Source organism: Juglans microcarpa x Juglans regia, chromosome 6D (genome assembly GCF_004785595.1).
Source record: "Juglans microcarpa x Juglans regia isolate MS1-56 chromosome 6D, Jm3101_v1.0, whole genome shotgun sequence".
Taxonomy (NCBI): domain Eukaryota; kingdom Viridiplantae; phylum Streptophyta; class Magnoliopsida; order Fagales; family Juglandaceae; genus Juglans; species Juglans microcarpa x Juglans regia.
Window position 1 is genome coordinate 34680642 of NC_054604.1, and position 19738 is coordinate 34700379.

Genomic DNA, 19738 nt, shown 5'->3' on the forward strand with positions numbered 1-19738 from the left:
TGACAAGTCCTTTGCCTATACTTCTTGTCCTTTGTTTTTTTTTTATTTTTTTATTTCCTTCTTCCCCCTACAAAATGGGGAAAAAAAAAAAAAACCCTCTATAATTGGGTTCCACAGCAAATGCGGACTGGATTTACAGCAGTTTCTTTCTTTCACTCCTTGCAATTGCAGTTTGTTGTTAAAGACAATTTTCAGATGGGGGTTTTTTCCCCTGAACATGCAACAGATGATGAAGGTCTGGATTCCCAACAGATATTTTTCTAGAGGGTTTTATCCATTTATATAGCCACAACTTCAAATAGCACAATCCCAAGCCTTAAAACCTATGTTTTTTAAGAGGACATTAACGCCGGGAGAATAATACCATGGGTGATCCTCAAGCTTTAACAGGATCACCTCCTTTTCCCAGTCTTACGTCCAACATCGATACGACTAATCAAGTATTTCTGATGCTTTTCTTCGCTGTGGTTATATGCTTCACATTCACATTTGTCATTGCCCTCATTCAGACCACGCTCAGCATGTTGGTTTGCTATCTCTCATCATGTACGCGTAACCACGACATGAATGATCATGAAGCAGGAGACACAAGTAACGATCCTGCTTCATCTCAGCAAGATGCAGAATCTCCAGCTCCAGTCAGGAACATTACATTGTTGCAAATACTCTTGGTGGAAGTATTGGATAGACGTAGGGTGGAGTCGGAGGAGGTCCGAGGACAACAGCAAAATCTACGAAACCTGGATTTACTGCCTCCGGCTATAAATTACAGACGCCAGGACATAACATCAAGTCACAGTGAAATTGAATGCGCCATCTGCTTGGAGGAATTCATAGATGGGGAGTCATGTCGGGTTTTTCATGCGTGCAAGCATCTCTTCCACTCCGCTTGTATTGACAATTGGCTCAGGCTCAATCCGAGTTGCCCCATCTGTCGCAACTATTTAATCGATGCATGATCCAAAACTCTTTAGTCATGTACGTACGTAGCATAAGAATGTAAATCTGTAGGGGGAAGATCGAGAAGATTATAAATTTTTTTTCTTTTTGTTTGTTTATATCCATAGACTTTCCATAGACAAGTCTATGGATAAGAAAAAGGTGATTGTACAGTTTGCGGTTTGGAGATATAACAAAATATAATGAAATTAGAGTAATTCTCGTTAAAGATTCATACACATGATGAATCAACTTTACAATCAGATTTCACTTGAGCAGGTCTCAACGCCAACTTTTGCAACTTTTCAGGTTTTCGGGAAATACTTTAGTCATAAAAGTATTACATAAAAATAATCTCATAAATTGGTGTGGTTCGCTAAATTATAAAATTATTTTTATTGTAAAGTAAATCTAACGGATCAGACGAAAGCACATCAGTTTGAAAGATTATTTTTGTATAATTTGTTTCTAAATATAGCAGTGCTCCGGTTTTTTGAGACCAGCTGGACCTGTATGGAGCATGTTTGGTGCAGAGTTTTCTTTCGCAAAGTTGCCATTAAACATAGCCATAATTAGGATCTACGACTAATTATATATATATATATATATTATCATGTAATATTTGACAGAACATATGTTCTCGCTCAGCCACGTCATCTAGTCTTGCATTAAAAAACAATGAATTTATTCGAAGAAGTTTAGAATTATTTGAAATGTCATGTTAATAAATATTAGAATTTTAAAATCCTTTATACTAATTTATTAGCATTAGTAATTGAAGAATGTAACGCTTTGAAAATTTTACATCCAGGTTATAAACAAAATTAATAAATTTTTACGCACGTTTATCCAAAGGAGCATTCCCCATGAACAGCATGGATCCATATTTATAGTCATCCAACGTACATGCCAACTTCCATGGTTTAATGTCATTTGCTGTATGAGAAGGGCCCTGAAATTAGAGAAATCAAAACCAAAATTCGTTGGATCCAGCAAGAAACCAAAGTGACATATCATCGGTGTAGATATTGTGGGTAAAAACCATGCTGAAGCTGATGGGTGTCTTAAGATGGACTGCAAGTTTTGCAACTGGCCTTGAAATATGAGAATCAATTATATCCAACCTTGAAAAATCCTTTAATTGACGCTTACTGCCTGATTGCATCAATATGGAACAATCATTAATGCACTCAACTTGAGAGTGCAACATTTTCTTTTGAAAAAGTATCCAGTCATGTGTTGGGATTCTGTGGCTAAGAAAGATGCTTAGCATGGACAGTAGCATTGATTCACAAGGGTGTGGGTAATATGCATTTAAGCATGTAACCAGCATATCTACAAACTGCAACCAGATCACCTTAAAAAACAAAACAAACTAAGAACAGAGAGAACCAATGTAGAAAAAATCTCTTTCCAAAGTTATTTGTTGACACTGATGTAGCTAACAACGAAAATTATTGGGATTTTCATGCTCTAACTCTTAGAATTGAATCCTGGTTCTCAATAGACATGGATAATCAACCATCTATATGGCACCATACTTGTCAGGATGAGTTTTCATCAATGTGGCTGCTGAAGCGATTTTGACCACTTACACAAGGAAAGAAGGTCGTGAAAACTGGGCTCAGGCTTGTTTTCAGGACGAAGATCGTCATCGTCGGCTTCAAGGCCTGTACTCCGGCCTTCAGAATTGCTGTCGACAAGCTCATCGACGCCACTTCCGTCAACAAAGTCGTGATCAACTCCGGGCTCGCCCTCATCAACCCGGCGCTCGAGTTCGGGACCGCCGCGGACCAGTTCATTGAAACGGAGCTGGGAAACGGCATAGTAGTCATCGGAAAGACCTCGTTTTCCTTCAAGACTTTTTTGTTCAAGGTAGCGACAATCCAAATCTCTTCGGTTCCTGGGCATAATATCTTCCGAAGGGCTACAGAGAAAATCACTCGAGAAAGATTTGGGAGTGACGGTTCGAACTGCAAGAGCACGAAGAGCAGGAAGTGATCTACAAGAGGGAGAAGCATGAAGGTTACAGGATATGTGATTGGGTTTGAATATAACAGGGTAATAACGAGGATGAAGAACTGGGTGTTGGGAGGAAAGCCCTCCCCGCATCTTCTTTATCGTTGGTTTCGCTGCCACGGGCGAGCTCAGCATCTTCTATCTGTGGACTGCGGCATCTCCCAGTCTTGTGACTTTTTTTTTTTTTCATTGTTTTCTCGAAGGCGTTATTACATTACTATGAATATAATTTATAGGTTTGTTTTTGTAAAATTTATTTGTGGCTTTATTAATATTATGAAGCTGATTCGTTCCTTAATTTTAATTAATTAGATATATTGAGTGACTGTGACCTAAATGAATTTTGGTTTTGCAACTGAGATTTGAATGGCAAGATATTGCTGGCATTTGCCTCGAATGCTAAGTTTGTTGGGCTTTGCAATGATGGGGTATGCTCAATTGATAAGACTAAGGCCGGTTACACAGATGAGATGAGAAATATATAAATAACAGTGAGATAATTTATTAATAGACTAATATGTTGAGTATTTGGAATCTGGTTCACGCCGCTCGAGCGGAGCGTCTAGCCGCTCGAGCGGATACAAGTCAGAGAGCTTCGCTCAAAGATAACTTAACAGACCGCTCGAGTAAAAGCAAGTCAGAGAGTTTCGCTCGACACCGCTCGACACACAGCTCAAGCGGAGAGAAGTCAAAGAGTTTCGCTTGAGGAGCCGCTCGACACATGGCTCGAGCAATTGCGGGAAACATGTTCGCTCGATGCGGGCTCGACACGCCGCTCGAGCGAATATCACTAATTCTGCTGAATTTAGAGTTTCCGTCGCATGACATATATATATGATTTTATTTGACTTGTACTGTATCAGAGTGAACAGTAACCGTTCTACACATTGTATTGTGATTCCTCAAGAAATAAAAATCCTCTGCAGCCCCTGTGGATGTAGGCAATTTGTCGAACCACATAAATACTGTGTCGTGTGTGATTGCTTATTTTCTCGTGTTTGAATTTACTTTATTGTCATCGTTTTTCACAACATAATAGTCGTGACATAATTTAAGTTAAGATGGTTTATGAAATCTTGAGAAATGAGAGAAAAAATTGAATAAAAATAATATAAAATTATACTATTATTATAATATAATTTTTTTATATAGCTTTTGTTTTAGGATTTAAAAAAATTAAATTATTTTTTGTATTTTGTTTGAAAGTTTGAAAATTTTGTAACGATTAGATGAAAAATTTGAAAATTTGAAATTAAAAAGTATTTATGTTTGAATGTTAAGATAAGATAAAATTAGATGAGATGAATTGAGTTGAAACCATCGGCAAAACCAAACGAGCCAAAAGAAATCATGTTCAACCTAATCGAATGAACAATCTCCGATGCAAGCATTAGCCCAAGAATGACTGTTCAGCAATCTCCGGTGTTCAAAATCCAGGAAGCAACAACATTTTTGTATTCTAAATAGAATCCCCTATTCCTACTCAATTTCACGTTGTGTTGGGATGGCAGCAGCCAGCATAACTGGTATGAAACTACTTAAAATGATGTACTTTTATGTTCTCAAGAGTCTGGCATGGTTACTAGCAGAGATATGACTTTATCTGTCTGATACTCTTGAAACCTGTTAATTCCTTTATACAAGAGCATGCAAACTCTCAGAGATTCGATTCTTTCGGAAAGGTATTGGTTTCATAATAGTTAGTGTCATTAATAGAACCTAAGACCTCCACAAAGTAACACTGTCCAAACTGGGAAGACATTTTAGCAGCCAAATTCTATTCTCAGCATTACTGAACAGAAAACCAGCTGCGAGAGTAAGAAATTTACCTTCTTACAAGCAACTGGAACTCAATGAGCCGGGTGCCATAACAGCATGTAATCAAATGTGAAACCTGCAAAGCCTTTTTATATACAGCAGCGTTTATCTTGATTAGGTACCATAGTTGCTTTTCAGTGTAGATCCATACACCGTCCAATTTCTTGGGGAGATTCTATGACTCCCCAACCAACAGCAACATGCAAAAGCTTTCTATAGGGTCTTATTAAGAAAAGTAAGTTCAAACCTTTCAAATTCATACTGCTGCTTTAACTTCTAGATTCATTATAGTAATCAGATCATGTGGGCATATCACATGACAAGTCCATTAGTTAGGGAACTGTGGATAAAGTTGTGATCTAAGACTTTCAAACAAAATGAGCAAACTTACAAAATGAAGGGGTACCGTCCTATTTTTCTTTTTTAAAAAAAAAAAAAACAGAAACAGAAAAAAAAAAAAAGAGAAAACAGCTTACAAAGGAAAAAGGCTCGCGATCTTTGCCTCTATCTATTCAAACAGGAAAATTAGATCATACAATATGTTAATCCATCATATATGTTTGCATTAAGCAGCTTTAGATGGTGAGATCCAATACCCCAAGTTTGTCTAACTGTGCGATTCAAAAACAAAGCCAAGACAAGTCAATATTAAAATATAAAATAAATAATAAAAATCTACCTCTTCCCATCAATTTAAGCTTTTAGGACATGTGGTGATTTCATATGATATCAGAGCAGAGATCCTCAGTTTGAACCCTGACTCTACACTCCACCCCATTTAATCAAATATTCCACGTGTTGGGCCATCTATTGAGAGGGAGTGTTAAGATATAAAATAAATAACAAAAATCTAAATATCCCCATTAGTTTAAACTTTTGGGACAAATGGTGATTTTACAGTCAACTGGTTACAAGAGAGTAAATAAATGAGTTTTTTTTTTTTTTTTTAATTGGAAAAGGAAAGACAAGAATTATTCAAACACCGTGCTAGTTGCATCAGTCCTAGTTCGATAAACTTTCTGACTACATCCATATATCTTCAACACGAGCTAACATTCAGTCAATGATCTGTCATCACCAACAAAATTTAACCAACAAACTTTTTCAATGCCTAAAACATAAAATAAGCCTAATAAAGATGGTCGCCCTTCAATTTTCTACCCAAACTCAAGTATCTTACCAGAATGGAGAGCATGGGGCCGAGCAAGCTCAGGAAACAAATAACCAAAATTTAGCTAAACTACCAATGTGCAACAAAGCAAATAGAAGGACAGTAATACCAATTTTGCAACACATTCAGGACATATGTTCATAAGAAAGAATTTGAGAACAGAAGAAACTATATGCTATAATCTCACAGACAAGCAAATGGTCAGTCCAGAGACGTAGGTCTTCGTTATTTTCTCCAAATTGAAGTATCTTATTAAAATCAATATTCATGAAACCGGGCAAATGTAGAATGGCTATTCATTGCACTCTCAGCATCCAGCTTACACTGGGGACAACAAAAAAAGTATACATTTTTGTATTAAGTTAGAGAAACAGCAATAACCAGCAAGAAAATAGCAGACAGAATTGATTAAATTTCACACATAACGAAGTGAGGCATTCACGTACGGAAAGAAATACACAGCAAAGAGAAAGAGAAAGCCCAACAAAATAAAAATCCGGAAGAATCTAATCTTTGGTGTTGCGGAGTCTATAGATTATGCGGCCTCGGGACGAGTCGTAGCGACTGACTTCGACCTTGACTCTATCCCCCGGCAGTATGCGGATGTAATTCTTCCGGATGCTACCTGAAATGTAACCGATAATCATGTCTTGGTTGTCCAAGCGAACCCGGAACATGCCGTTGGGAAGCGACTCGGTGACCGAGCCTTCGCTGGTCCATTTCTGTTCCTCAGTCTTCCGCGGCGACCGGTCCGAATTCGGAGATTTGGCTAAAACCAGATGTGAGTGAAGGGTTAGGCGGTTGCTCCAGTTGGTTAAAAGAGGCTTCGGGAATTTCTGGGTTTGGGGGAGGGAGAGTGGAAACTGGGTGGGGTTTAGTGAGAGAAGATGAGGGCGGAGAGCTTGGGGCTGGAGCACTGAAGGTGAGCTCCACATCATGGTTCCTTTCTCTCTTAGTTTTCGTCTAATGGTTGGTTTATCTGTGGCTGGAGAGGAACTGAAAGACACCGCTTTAGGCATTTTTGCTTTGATATGATTTCGGATTTCTTTTTCGGGGCCCCGGATGGGTGACTGTGGAGTATTTTTGGAGATCTGGGCCCAACCCATGTAAAAGTATTAGATGTGAGATTGGGCCCAAAGTTGTTGCAAAGAATAGTTCCCGGAAGGGAAATTTTGTTGTACCGATTAGCTGCTCTAGATATTCAGACCATGTTTAGTTAGTGAGGCGATCACTTCAGACCACCTCGTTATTGTTTATTATTATTTATAAATTATTTATTATTTTTTTAATTATTATTCATTATTTTTTTATTATTATTCACAGATCATTTGAAATCACCTCAATATCTAAACGTAGCCATAATTCGGATCACTCGAAGTCGAAAACAAAGCATTTAGCTAAATAAACCCAGAAAATAATGGTTCAAAAGCATATATGTCCTAAGAAAGCCATAAATTACAGGCATAGGTATGTCCTGCAGATTACAGACCAAACTGCTGACAAACAAGCATAAAACATGATCAAACTATGTAGAAGGCCATGGACGAGGAATGGTTATTTTTATTTGTATCAAAATGGACCAAAAAACAGTTTTCTCAGGCCATCATGAATCACTAGTCACAGACACCTTCTTATATGCTTGCAACTCTCTAAACCTCCGGGGAAAGATGCAACGACCACCAAAGCGTTGCTGCAAAAAGATGATCAAGGCAAAAACCAAACCCCCAAGAGGGATACCCACATCCCAAGCAGTGGAGTAGAAGTCTTCCCCAGGATTGGCGTAGTATATGAATGACCCATCATAGTGGTGAAAATAATTGTGAGCCCTGTAAAGATCATAGGCATGTGGCAGCAATCGGACAAAAGTGTTTCCCATGTAAAATGAACAAGCAAGAGCACTTATTCTTGAGTTCCAGAACATGTTGAGCAGTATTTGAGGCAAGAGAAAACCGTCCAAGACCAAACCAGAATAAGATTTTAAGGCCTCCCAAAGAGAATGGGGTTGATAACTTGCAGCAGAATATTCCATAACCACAAAAGCACCATCTTCACTGGCGGATCTCGCAGCACCATTTTTACCATTCCACATCCACCAGTTGAAGGCCACAGCAACTAAGGCGCCTGCAACGTATAACGGTAAAGCTACAAAGAGAGCCTTCTTCTCCACAACCCACAACCCCTTTTGATTTCCACTAGCCCATTTTGCAGACCATATGCTTTGGAGAAGACGGAATTGCAACAAGAGAGCTACCATTCCAGTCACTCTCACAATTACCTCGTTTGCTTCAATCCACCGGCCGCTTTCAAGCCATATGTTCCCCCACTAGATTTGCTCAAGAACAAGGCTTCAAAGTTAAGCACAAGAGGTATCAACTGGCCCAAAATAAGAATTGATAGCATGGCAAGGGAGATTAAGGGAAGAACATCAGGGTGCCTGTTCACATGAAAGATTTGTAGCGCTACAAACACACATGACAGTGTGGTGGAGATAATTACCATGATAATCTCCACATCCATCCTCCAAATAGAAGATCCATCCTCGTAAGAAGCAGCTGATCTCAAGTCTAAATGTTCAAAGTAAAGTGGATCGGATTTTTCCCTTGTGCTATTAATGCTTCCCTTGATATAACCCGCCTTCTTTGAATTAAATGGAGGGAAATCAAATGCGACCAGAACCTCGCAATCCGAAGAATCGGCTCTTGGTATTTGATTGTCTGCATCAAGATTTCTGCACCCTACCATACACAAACTTCCTGTTTCAGCATCATACAGCCCTTCAGCTACAATCTCCCATTCCCGTGAAGATATGTTAGGGGAAGAGTTCCAAGTGTGAAAGGGCGACATCTTCATCGTGGTGAGGTGTATCCTGTAGCTGATGTTGACCAAGCCACTGCTAAAATTCGGTGGCACTGTAGAGTCTTGGAAGCTTGAGTACCCATAAATGTGATCTCCAACAGATATAGGAGCTAAATTACCCCAGCCACTTTTTCCTTCTGAATCTGTTAGTGAAATGTCGAAACTCAATGAGTCAGAGTCCCCATTGGGGTATCTTTCCCCATTGGTTTTAGCAGGCTTCTCAGACTTGGGGCACAACTCCATGGCAGTACCTATTTTGGTGTACCGGTACTTTGTTGGTTCAGGAACCTCCATCATATAATTTCCAGAACTACGAAGCATGATCCTATTGAAGTAACCTGACTCTTTTACGGTTTTGTTAGTCCAAATTTGCCCCACAATCCTGCTAGTATCTTTGATTGACCAGTTTGAAGGAAACCTTAAGCTCAATTTTGTTGAACAATCACCCACACGAGCATGAGCCAAAGATTCTGTGATGCCTAAAAATCGGCAAGCTACAATGCAGAGCTGATGCTTGCTCTCATCCCATGATCCTTCCCCAACCAGAGTTGTTTTGGGATCGAATCTCCGGTAATTATCAACGCGGGTTCTGGTGGAGTTTAAGCGGCTTTGGTTAGGAAACTCCACCAGAACCCGCATCCTTTCTTTGTCCCCAGAACACTCAATCCCATACAAGAACATGATACGAGGCACATATCCGAAGTCTGCATCAAATGGAGTGCAGTTCTCTGAAGATTTGCAATCACTGGCATACCTCAAACTGAACTTTTGGGCTGCCTCTGGGGCTAATGAACAGAATGTGTATTCCGGAAGAGAACTAAGTGACAGACCAGGTGGAAGATCACTTCCACCAGAAAATTCATTTATGTTATCGTCAGAAACTGACGAGAATTTGTAATTTTTTTTAGGGAGTATCAACATGGAAATCGGTTCAAAATGGGCTGGATCCTCTGCAGAACTCAGGCTCTCTAAAGTCCCAGTAATCAAACTAGTAATACCATTCGAATTGGTGACATTATTGAGGTTAAGAACAGCAGCAAGATCAAGCCGTTTACCTTCTTCAGTGTAAGCAGAGGCCGATCCAACCATACAAAGCTTTCCCTTCGATTCTGACCAGTACCCCTCCTCCAGTTCAAAACTAATGGAACTTCTCTGAGGCCTAATGTCAGTGAAAGCAGTATAGTATGAATATCGGGAATAAGATAAGTCTTCCCTGTACTTGTGCTTATAGGCGGTTTGAAATGTCAAACGCCCTTGAAGCTTGAACAAGCCCTGGATATCAGTATCATAGACAGCCAAGGTTCGAAGTAGCAGGGAGTTTGAGAAAGTGAAGTCAGGCGCAACTGGGTTTGGGTCCAAAAAAGGATTGCCACCAGTATAGAAGCCAGTATGGGATCGCGCAAGTGGAAAGTTTGTGAGTGGAACTTTCTTCTGTAAGGATCCAGGGACGCTTTTGGAACAATGATCTTCGTAGGACTTAGAGGATTGAGTTGGTGAGGATGAGACAGAGCTCAAAGAGAAGGTGGAGAGTAAGAAGAAAAACATGAGAAGCCATGGTAGTGTTTGCCATCTCTGTGAAGAGGCGGTCATTGCAGAAGAGAGCTTCTTCATGGCCTTACAGTCGGGAGATTCTTTCTTGTATCGAAAGAACAATGAACGAGAACAAGACGCACCACTCATGTATGGAAGACGACTACATATGCAAGTTCTTGCAAGTAGCTCTCTCTCTCTCTCTCTCTCTCTCTCACTGTCTCTCTCAATAGTTTTGATTCAAAGTTGATAGGCTCCCAAGATTTAACATGGATATAAAACTAGGATGGTGTAACTTCCCCAAGTAATTCTATGGTGGGGTTCTTGAATAGGATCCCGATATTTAAATGGATATATATATATATAACTAAGATAGTATAAATTCTCCCGACTAAGTACAACTCTTTAATATATACATGTATATTCTTTTAGGTATGATATCAACAACATTAAAAAACATTCACAAAAAGTATATATATATATATATATATAGATATAGCTAGTCTAGACAGTTCTATATATTAACACAATAATATTGGAGAACTGGTCAAGTGCACCCCTCCTTCTACCAGAGGTACTGAGGCCTAGGATTTGTTGAACTTCACGCCACTTTATATATAGTCAATTAATTAAGCTTTACGGGCAATGCATTCTTGAGTCTTGACCTTTCGTTTCTTATTGAATGGATAAACTTGGAGCACCTTATCTTCGGCACCAAAGACTGTACGTGAGAAAATTCTCCAGTCTCTCGTCAAAGTCGTTGCTTGCTTGTTTCGAAGTTGGAAAGAAAGTCCGCCAGCCCCTTATTCTGTATACAAGTCCTCGTTATCAGAGTATTAAAGTGGAGAGAAAGACTCGACGTCAACGAAGACTTTGGAAATTGATTCCACATATCCAGACCCAATGATACGTCAAGCAAGAACAAAGAAAGTCCCATGATTACTTGAGAGAGAGGGAAGACGGGAAAAAAAAAATCCAAAAATTGGCCAATCGCAGTTTTTATTTTGTGCCCATTCTTTTACGGGAAGTGCTATAGCCACTGAGAGTGGCTGCCGACACTGCCCACCGAAATGGTTATTTTATTTATTTATTTATTTATTTTTTAAAATATTTATAATATTATTTAAAAATATTTACATAATCATTAAGATCTCGTTTGAATTATGAGATGAGATATTTTAAATAAATTATTAAAATATTATTTTTTAATAATATTATTATTTTAATATTTGAAAATTTTGAATTATTTATTATATTTTGTGTGAGAATCTGATAAAAAAATAATTTAATTTTTTTAAATCTCAAAATAACAATTATAATCTAACAATATTTTAACTTTATAATAATTTATTCAACTATTTATCTCTGTTTTTTCAAAATCTCATCAAGCATCTTAATTCAAGCAATCTCTTCTCAATTATGTGACCAAATGAAGACCTGAGTTACTTACTAAAACAAAAAAAAAAAAAAAAAACTCAAATTTATTAAAGTTCGAAATCTATGTGTTAAATGTTGGGTGCATTTTTTCCAGGGGGGGTGGCCAACAGTGGAAGGCATGATCTATGCCCTGTTTTGATGATGGTCGGCTTGCAAAGTGAATGAAATGCAGAAAACACTGGTAAATAGAAGAAGAAGATTTTATGTGATTCGGCACAGATGTCTTCTAGCGTGTGAAATTCACTATAAGATGATTTTTAAAGATGATTTCTTTCTTTCTAAGCTCTCTATTACAGTGGTGATGGAGAGAGAGCAGGAGGAAGAAGAAGGTCAAGCTGAAAATCCCAGTTCCATGTCTGTTGTAAACTTCTCCTTGCCTTCCTGCCTCTGCCCCTTCTGTCAAAATTTTTTGCCTCCTCCTGCCTGTGCCTTCATTACCTTTGTGGTTTCTCATTTTTGCCATAATTACCTTCGCCATTTCTTGTTTTTACCATTATAGTGGGGCCCAATCAGCAGACTTTGTTCCCCAAACATTACATTGCAAATCTCCCTTCACGCCAAAGTGTGTGAACAAAAATGCTTTCTGGATAGAGAAATACTTTCATTTCATCCAATTCCATTATTTAAATATCATAAATATAAATACTTTTTAATTTTAAATCTTTAACTTTTTTTCATATAATCATGACCTAATTATTAATTCTTTCCCACCAAACAAAATACAAAAAGACAATTCAACTTTTTCAAATCTCGAAATAAAAATTATATTCTAACAATCTTTTAACTTTATAATATTTTTATTCAACTTTTTTTTTCCTTTTCAAAATCTCATAAAATATTTTAATACAAATTATTTTACTACTATTCACAAACCATCTCAATTCTGTCCATCTCAACCCACTATCCAAACCAGTAAGTTTGGAAAAGCTCAAGTATGAAGGACATCAAATATTATTATTCAATCAGCTGTATCTAAAAACATTACATAATCAAAGAACCCAAGACTTTGGTGATTACCAACAATTCAAAAACCAAAGTATTGTAAAATACTATATTTATTTTATAAGAAACGAATAAAATACAGAAAAATTTCAGTACTCATCAAGAAAACATTATCATCCAGTTGTTGCCTAAAGATGACACCACCAGAAGATATCTATACGCGATCAATGTATGAATATGAACTGTTTTCAGTACCTAATACACGCTTCCATATACACCTACACTCTATAACAGGCAGGAATCCTTTAATAATATGTGATCCATAATGTTTATGCTCAAATTTGTAAGCCTAAATTAAGCCGTACCTTAGTTATGACATGAAAAGTGAGCATTACGAAATATATCAGAATAGTGTAATGTAATGGGTACGCTCCACGAGTCCGGTTCCTGAGTGGCTAAATGTAACATACAAGACTTGGAAACTACATGACTTTCTTGAAGTAAAATTTGCAATATTCTAAGCTGCCCTTCAAATCGTGTATGGGTTTGCATCCATATCTAGAAAGTAGAAATATGTGCATGATCTTACAACTTACAAGTATCCTCAGGGTATATAAATATAAGAAATTTAGGATTGAAGTCTTAGCTAAGATGGAAACCAAGATCTATAAGTAACTTACAGGGAGGGGTCCGGCTCCATCCTAAAACAATTAGTCCTTCTTTATGAGCCCGTCCATATCTGCAGCTATATACAGTACCCAAAATTACATGTCCACGACCGGCAGGTATGAACGTACATACTCTAAAATTTAACTCTTTAACCTTCAAGATAATATCAGAAACCTAAATTGCATGTCATTGATGTAAAACAACTTGTTTCAAGTCTCAATCAGCCTCTCATCCAGAAAAGTATTCATGTTGCAGCCTTGGGCATATCAGACACCTGTATGTTCCTATTCATTGCAGGTGAGAGGAATTTATCACAGTTCTCCACTCCAATTTGGGTAAATGCTTTCACAAGCATATCAACATAACCAACCAAATCATTCTTAAACTTATTTGAGCAGCTCTTGTCTCCCGCATCAACATCCTGCACCCCACCTTTGACCAGACATCCTACTTGAGCACCATCCATATATGCTTTACATGCCACTAGAATATCATGTGCACAATTGCAGAAATGCCCCAGAACGAGCTCCTCAAAATGCTGCAGCCACACGACATGGAATTAGATATCAAACCCTCAGAGGGAAGAAACAGCAATGACCCTATAAGGCCTTCACCAAACAGACAAATACACTAAATTTGGGACAACACTTATAGGACTTTTTTTTATTGCCAATGGTGATAATGCAGAAAAACTATCAGAGAAGATAATTATGAAGCACTTGTGTGCTAAAAAAATGAACGTTGATGTGATATTAGTTGCTTACTCTATTTTTAAACTAACAAAATCAAAACAATCAATTACACAAATGAAAATGAGTTACACAAACATGTTGGGGTTGATTGTGTGTAGAGAAAGAGAGAGAGATAGCATGGGAAGAGCATAATGAGAAAACCATCAACAGTCAAGGACCTAAATTTTACATTGGAAAATTAAACTTCGTTTACCTATGATTTGGGTCAAGCTTGAGTTACCAGCCTATAGTTTAAAAATCTGTACTTTACCCATTAGGGTCTACTAGTATTAAGTTTCTGTTCACGAGTTCAATCTTTTCAAACTGGAAGAGGTTGAAAAGAATATATATTAAAATGTGTGTGCACAGGCGAGTAAAGTGCAACTTTTTAGACTATAGATTGGCAACTCAAACTTAAGTAAGATGTAATTAATTCCTCGATATTTAATAGTAATCAATCCTTCAATATCTAGTAATTATCCATAGCATTAAAGTCCAGCCTCTATAAGAAGACATCCTCAAAAAATAACTGCTTGAATGATATAATTTCCCCAAATGATATGATCTCCATTTGAAAACAAGGATAAAAACTGCAGTAGCTTCATTATCATAAGCTCTAGAGAAAAAGAACACATTGCCTAACCATGTAATTGGATTAAAAGGAGTCCTTTGTATGCATTTTAAGAAAATTAAATAATATTATACTAAATAGGGAAATGTTAACCATAAATTCCCCTGTAAATTGTTGCGCATAACATGGTTGTTGGCTAGGACTTCAGGAATTTTACCATTTCATTGAATCATTAAAAACGCTTGTCAAGAATCTGCACAAATTGATGTACTGGACCGTGATAACGAAACTTTATTCAGAAAACCACCCAATGAGGTTACGAATATATATATATATATATATATATATATATTTTCTTTATGTCAGGGAACCTCTCCAAGGCAGGGCCTTTCGGACCCACTCCTGCAGAGTAAACCTTGGTCCCGTGCACTGCACCTTGATGAGGTTACAATTTTTTCTTGAAATCAATCAATATTGGGTCTCAAATGACCTATACCATACTCGGAATATGGAAAGACTGAACGAGGAATAATCAGCGGAATGTTACCTTTGGTGGCCTCCTCATTGTGTACATCATTGTCTTCAATGAGAGGATAAATATATCCTCATTGTACTGTTGGGACCTCATTTCACCAGAGGCTGAGCCACTCATATATGCATACCCAGGCTCATTAAAATAGGGCTTTGTATTCAAGATCAGCCCCTGTATGGAGACAAGAACTTGTAGCATAGTCGATACACCTGGAATCCACTTCTCATTCTTGTTGCCAGACCATGTGTTGAGTAGACTGAGGCATACTTTCCCACAATTGTACAAATTAGGATTCAGTCGAAGGCCACCGGAGTGGTAGTAAACATGCTGGCACATGGAAATTCCTCACTTGTATGAATATGACGTAAAGTAGAAAGTATAAAACAATGCCACAGATTCAAAGCCTCAATTTCATACCGGTGGTACATTAGGATAGCCACTGGGGAAGAAAACATCAAAGAAGAAGAGACCATCATGGTAGGGAGTGCCCTCCGCTCCCATGATGACAGCCCGCAGAAGATCAATCCTTGTTTCATAAACCCTAACAAATATTGTCTCTGCTGAAAGGATTGAATGACGCATTAAACAAAAGAGGGAAAGAGAAAGGTGTGTCAGGGAGGACAGACACCAAGAGCGTCCCACAATATCAAAGTCACTCTTAAGTTTTAACCAAAAAATAGGTTTTCAGCATCACCAACAAACTTATTGGGAAATAAAAACTGTTACATAACAAGAATACAAAGCGTGAAAGTTCACCTGGCAAATCCTTCTCCAGTATCTTCCACTCCTCCTGAATCCTCTTTGCCCAATTCTTTGATGGCTGCAAGAAAGAGGGCAGCAAAACATAAAATTACATAGGTTTAAAACTAGATACTGGAAAAAAAAAAAGGCATACAATGGAACCTAGTCACCTGCTTTGTGGAGGAACCATGGCCTGTATAGTGATGGTCAGAATAATCCTCTACAGTATCAAATTGTTTAAAAAGGGAGAACTTCCTCAAAATTTCATCTTTGTCCCTAACAGAGACTGCCTCAGCAGTGAATGTTGAACTAACATCAGCAACTACATCAAACTGATTTTGGGCAGAATCCTGAACCCAGGGTATATCTGCCACTTCTTCAGAAGGAACATGTAAACCATGAAATGGAACATAAAAACTGGAATATGCTGTATGGTTAGTGAAAGATGGCTTCATTATTTTAGTTTTAAAAGTGTCCTGCCACCAGGGTGCGGATGGTTCTACTCCAGGAGGATAATTTGATGCATCTGTATGCACCGGTAAAGTTGGATAATATGTAATACTCGTACCAACTTGCTTCTTTACCATTTCAGGTTTATAATGCGCCCAAGTAGATGATTCAGCTCCAGGGGGAAGTGATGAGTCAAACTGATTTACATGACTATGATTAGTTGAACTACTTGAAGCAGCTGACTTCTTCTTGCTTTTGAAAGGCTCCAAAAACCACCGTGATTTAGATGATTCTTTCCCAAGTGGGAGGTTCAGAGCACTCCTTCTATGTGTTGAACCAGACGATTTCTTTTTATTCGGGGAAACTTGTGGATGATTCCAAGGTGAAGTCATATCTATTCCAGGAGGTTGAACCACGGAATCCATTTGGGTTTGCACACCTGAACTGCCCACAAAAGTTGTCTTCACGTTGACGTGAGTAGGCTTTGCTGACCATGAAGACAGAGATGAGTCCATCCCATGGGTACTCACAGAATCCAAGTGGATTAGAGGCCCCGAATGGTGTGAAATACTTCCAGTAACTGACTTTTTACATTGAGCAAAATCTGGCAACCAAGGAATCGGTGCCTCTATCCCAGGAGGAATATCCATGTTATCAAAATGGGCTTGTACAATGGCATACTCATCAACATCAGTAAAATCATCAAAATAAACATCATTATTATCATCATAAGATAGATCAGAACTATGACCATCAAGGTTGATTAAATTATGAGACATAGGGGAAAAACTCTCTGGAGATTCAACCCCATTCACTGAATCGAGGGTTTCCATTCCAGGACCAAGAAAATAATTGGCCAAAGCTTCCTGATAAATAAATAGAATCAGAAACAGTACAGGCACCCTGGATGTTCATTGTTTTATTATAAATCTTTGTTTTTTTCTTTTTTTTTAGAGAAGTATTTTTATTATTAGTCATAAATAAGATGCTATAATATAATCGAAATGTTAATCACAAACCTGAGCTTGATGATCACCATAATCATCAGAAACACCTTGAATTTCCTTCCCCTTGTTACTTGGGTTAAATTTTTCATCAATGAACATGACATCAGCAGAATCTCCATCTTTGTCTATATCAATCACATCATGAAGAATAACCTAAAAAGGCACAAGAGAATTTCCTTAGCTTCCTTAAGTAATAAGGAAACAAAATCCATAGGAAAGTTAACATACCACCATATTTCCACTTACATAAAGATGCTAAATCTATCCTATATCAGCTGTCTCAAAGTATTCAGAAAGACAGAAAATTCAATCAAGAACAGGAAAAGAAAAAAAAAAAGAGGTAAAAGCATACTCACGGGCCAATAGGCATTTGACCAAGACAAAACAAATTCAAAAAGAAAGATTTCACTATGACATGCATTGTTCAAATACAAAAATCTAAAAGGTCAGAGTTGGACAGCATATTTTGAGCCTTTACAGAAGTGTTCAGTGTTCACACGATTTGGGCAGCCATCTATGTCAGCATCTTAGATTGATTTATAACTTCTTACCTAAAAAAAAAAGCATCTTAGGAACAATATTTCGTACTCTAAGCATATCAATCTGCATTCTCCACCTTTTCAATTCGAAAATTGGTGACGAGTCTGTCATCAAAGTGCCAGGTGCAGTTTGAGAGCAGATATCTATGCAACCGTAACTGTCATTAAAGTAACAAAGCATGCACCACTACATACATCTTAAAGTCAGTCAATCTTGTTCCAATGTTTGAAACACCACGCCCTGACTCATGTTATGCAGTAATTACATACAACTATCACAAGTAACTCATTTAAAGTGTAACCAAATGATGACATACAAAGGAAGCCAAGAAGCCAACTTCCTTAAGATAAGAGAACTTCAAACTTTTTCAATTCAAGGATAGGGGACTGTCTTTTGCTAAACAGATGTTCATTCTTCCCAACTTCGGAAAGAGTGGAAAGCTCCAATTAATCCGGATGAAGAAAGGAAGGCAAAAGCTAAAATGATGAGTAAACTAGCCTAACCAACAGCAAAGTCTTAGGAGGCAAAAATGCGAAGCAATGACAGACTCAACTAAAGGATGATGTACCTACTAAAAGAAATTTAAATGCTCATTTCATTGCAACTCAAATCTGATTTACTACCTCAATGGCTTCAATACGATCTATTCTCGACACTCGGCAGATGACAACTAAATATACAAAACTAATACAGATGATATTAAATAAAACTAATGATCACTTGGGCCGCAAAAGTCCATCGTAAGCTCTCACTCTTCTTTTATTTATACGAAGATTCATCGTGGCCCATTGCATAGAAGACAATGACACTAGTAGTAACTTCTTTATACTACCCCCAAAATCTTTTTAATGAAAATTCGAAAAGACGCACAAAACAGAAACCAGACTGACAAAACATAGCGATAAAAACAACCCAAAAACCAGAAAATTAACTAGATTAGGCACTTTAAATCCCCAAGAATGCAGAAGAAAGCAAGACTCTAACAATCCTAATAAAGACGCACTCTCATGACTAACTTCAAGCAATCTAAAACTATGTCCAGCATGACTAAGCTAACAAAGCCCCGTCGCCGTAGAAACACTAAACCAAATGACATTTCAGCAATCAGAAGGGTGCGATCGATAACCGAAACGAAAACTGATAGATCAAAAACTTAAAAAGAAGTTAATTTTCAATGATTTATTTACGCGAACGAATTAAAACATGCAATCAAGCGAACAAAAAAAAAAAGAGCAACGAGTTCAGATAATCGAGTCGAAAGAGGAAAGGAGTTTTCTTTGTTTAGACCTCTTTCTGTCTGAGCAATTTTGAGGACCGGAAAATCGTGGGCGGGATTTCGACGACTTCGGGGTCCATGAATGAGGGGCTGTCTTCGGAAAACGAGCGTTTCCTGTTTGGGGGAGAGAGAGAGTGAGGGAAAATGAAAGAAATTTGGTTAAAACATGTCGTTGTGCGCGAGAGAGAGAGAGAGAGAGAGAGAGACCGAGAGAGAGTTTTAAAAAAGAAAGTGAAGACTGAAGGTAGTCGGAGTGAGAGACTTGGAAATATGGGGAGGTATTTACATGTCGGCGGCTTCATCGATCGGCTTCTGATAGAGAAAGCCCAAAGCAAACAGCTCGCTGCAGCAGGACGGCTTAAGGACTCAGCGACTATATTCGAAATAAGATTACGGCTTTTTGTTTTCTGAGCTGAGCTTCCTGGATTTTCTGTTTGGAGAGAGAGAGAGAGATAGCTTTTCTTTTTTTCTCTCTCTCTTTTTTTGGCTTTTTGGCTTCGCGCCTTGTC

General features: G+C 38.0%; 4 protein-coding genes across 5 annotated transcripts; 1 reads left to right on the plus strand and 3 right to left on the minus strand.

Moving 5' to 3' along the window:
* The first annotated feature begins 365 nt into the window (after positions 1–365).
* LOC121235568 (RING-H2 finger protein ATL67-like) lies at positions 366–959 on the plus strand. Its single transcript, XM_041131912.1, has one exon. It carries the CDS (start codon positions 366–368, stop codon positions 957–959), a length of 594 nt encoding a protein of 197 aa, XP_040987846.1.
* Positions 960–6339: 5380 nt separating this feature from the next.
* On the minus strand, positions 6340–6981 carry LOC121234086 (translation initiation factor IF-1, chloroplastic). The gene has a single exon (XM_041129905.1). The coding sequence runs from the start codon at positions 6964–6966 to the stop codon at positions 6454–6456; it is 513 nt and encodes a 170-aa protein (XP_040985839.1). The 5' UTR covers positions 6967–6981; the 3' UTR covers positions 6340–6453.
* A 1237-nt stretch (positions 6982–8218) lies between these two features.
* LOC121235570 lies at positions 8219–10483 on the minus strand. Its single transcript, XM_041131913.1, has one exon. The coding sequence runs from the start codon at positions 10481–10483 to the stop codon at positions 8219–8221; it is 2265 nt and encodes a 754-aa protein (XP_040987847.1).
* Positions 10484–13237: 2754 nt separating this feature from the next.
* LOC121234081 (probable ubiquitin-conjugating enzyme E2 25) lies at positions 13238–19682 on the minus strand. Of its 2 annotated transcripts, XM_041129892.1 has the most exons (8): positions 19516–19675; positions 19241–19343; positions 17426–17566; positions 16127–17272; positions 15972–16035; positions 15633–15772; positions 15231–15542; positions 13238–13919 (listed from the first exon to the last, which is right to left on the minus strand). In XM_041129892.1, coding segments are annotated over exons 1-8 (2202 nt in total). In that variant the 5' UTR covers positions 19518–19675; the 3' UTR covers positions 13238–13625. The 2 variants fall into 2 exon arrangements, with proteins under 2 accessions (XP_040985826.1, XP_040985827.1); XM_041129893.1 differs by having other exon boundaries at positions 19241–19682.
* Positions 19683–19738: the final 56 nt, after the last annotated feature.

Bases quoted from the DNA above. Each gene is read 5' to 3' on its own strand.
- LOC121235568 (XM_041131912.1), top strand. From the start codon at position 366: ATGGGTGATCCTCAAGCTTTAACAGGATCACCTCCTTTTCCCAGTCTT.
- LOC121234086 (XM_041129905.1), bottom strand. From the start codon at position 6,966: ATGCCTAAAGCGGTGTCTTTCAGTTCCTCTCCAGCCACAGATAAACCA.
- LOC121235570 (XM_041131913.1), bottom strand. From the start codon at position 10,483: ATGAGTGGTGCGTCTTGTTCTCGTTCATTGTTCTTTCGATACAAGAAA.
- LOC121234081 (XM_041129893.1), bottom strand. From the start codon at position 19,531: ATGAAGCCGCCGACATGTAAATACCTCCCCATATTTCCAAGTCTCTCA. The intron at 17,567-19,240 runs GTCTAAACAAAG...GTGCCTTTTTAG, and splicing joins AATTGCTCAGACAGAAAGAG to GTTATTCTTCATGATGTGAT. The intron at 16,036-16,126 runs GTGACTAGGTTC...TCTTTCTTGCAG, and splicing joins ATGGTTCCTCCACAAAGCAG to CCATCAAAGAATTGGGCAAA.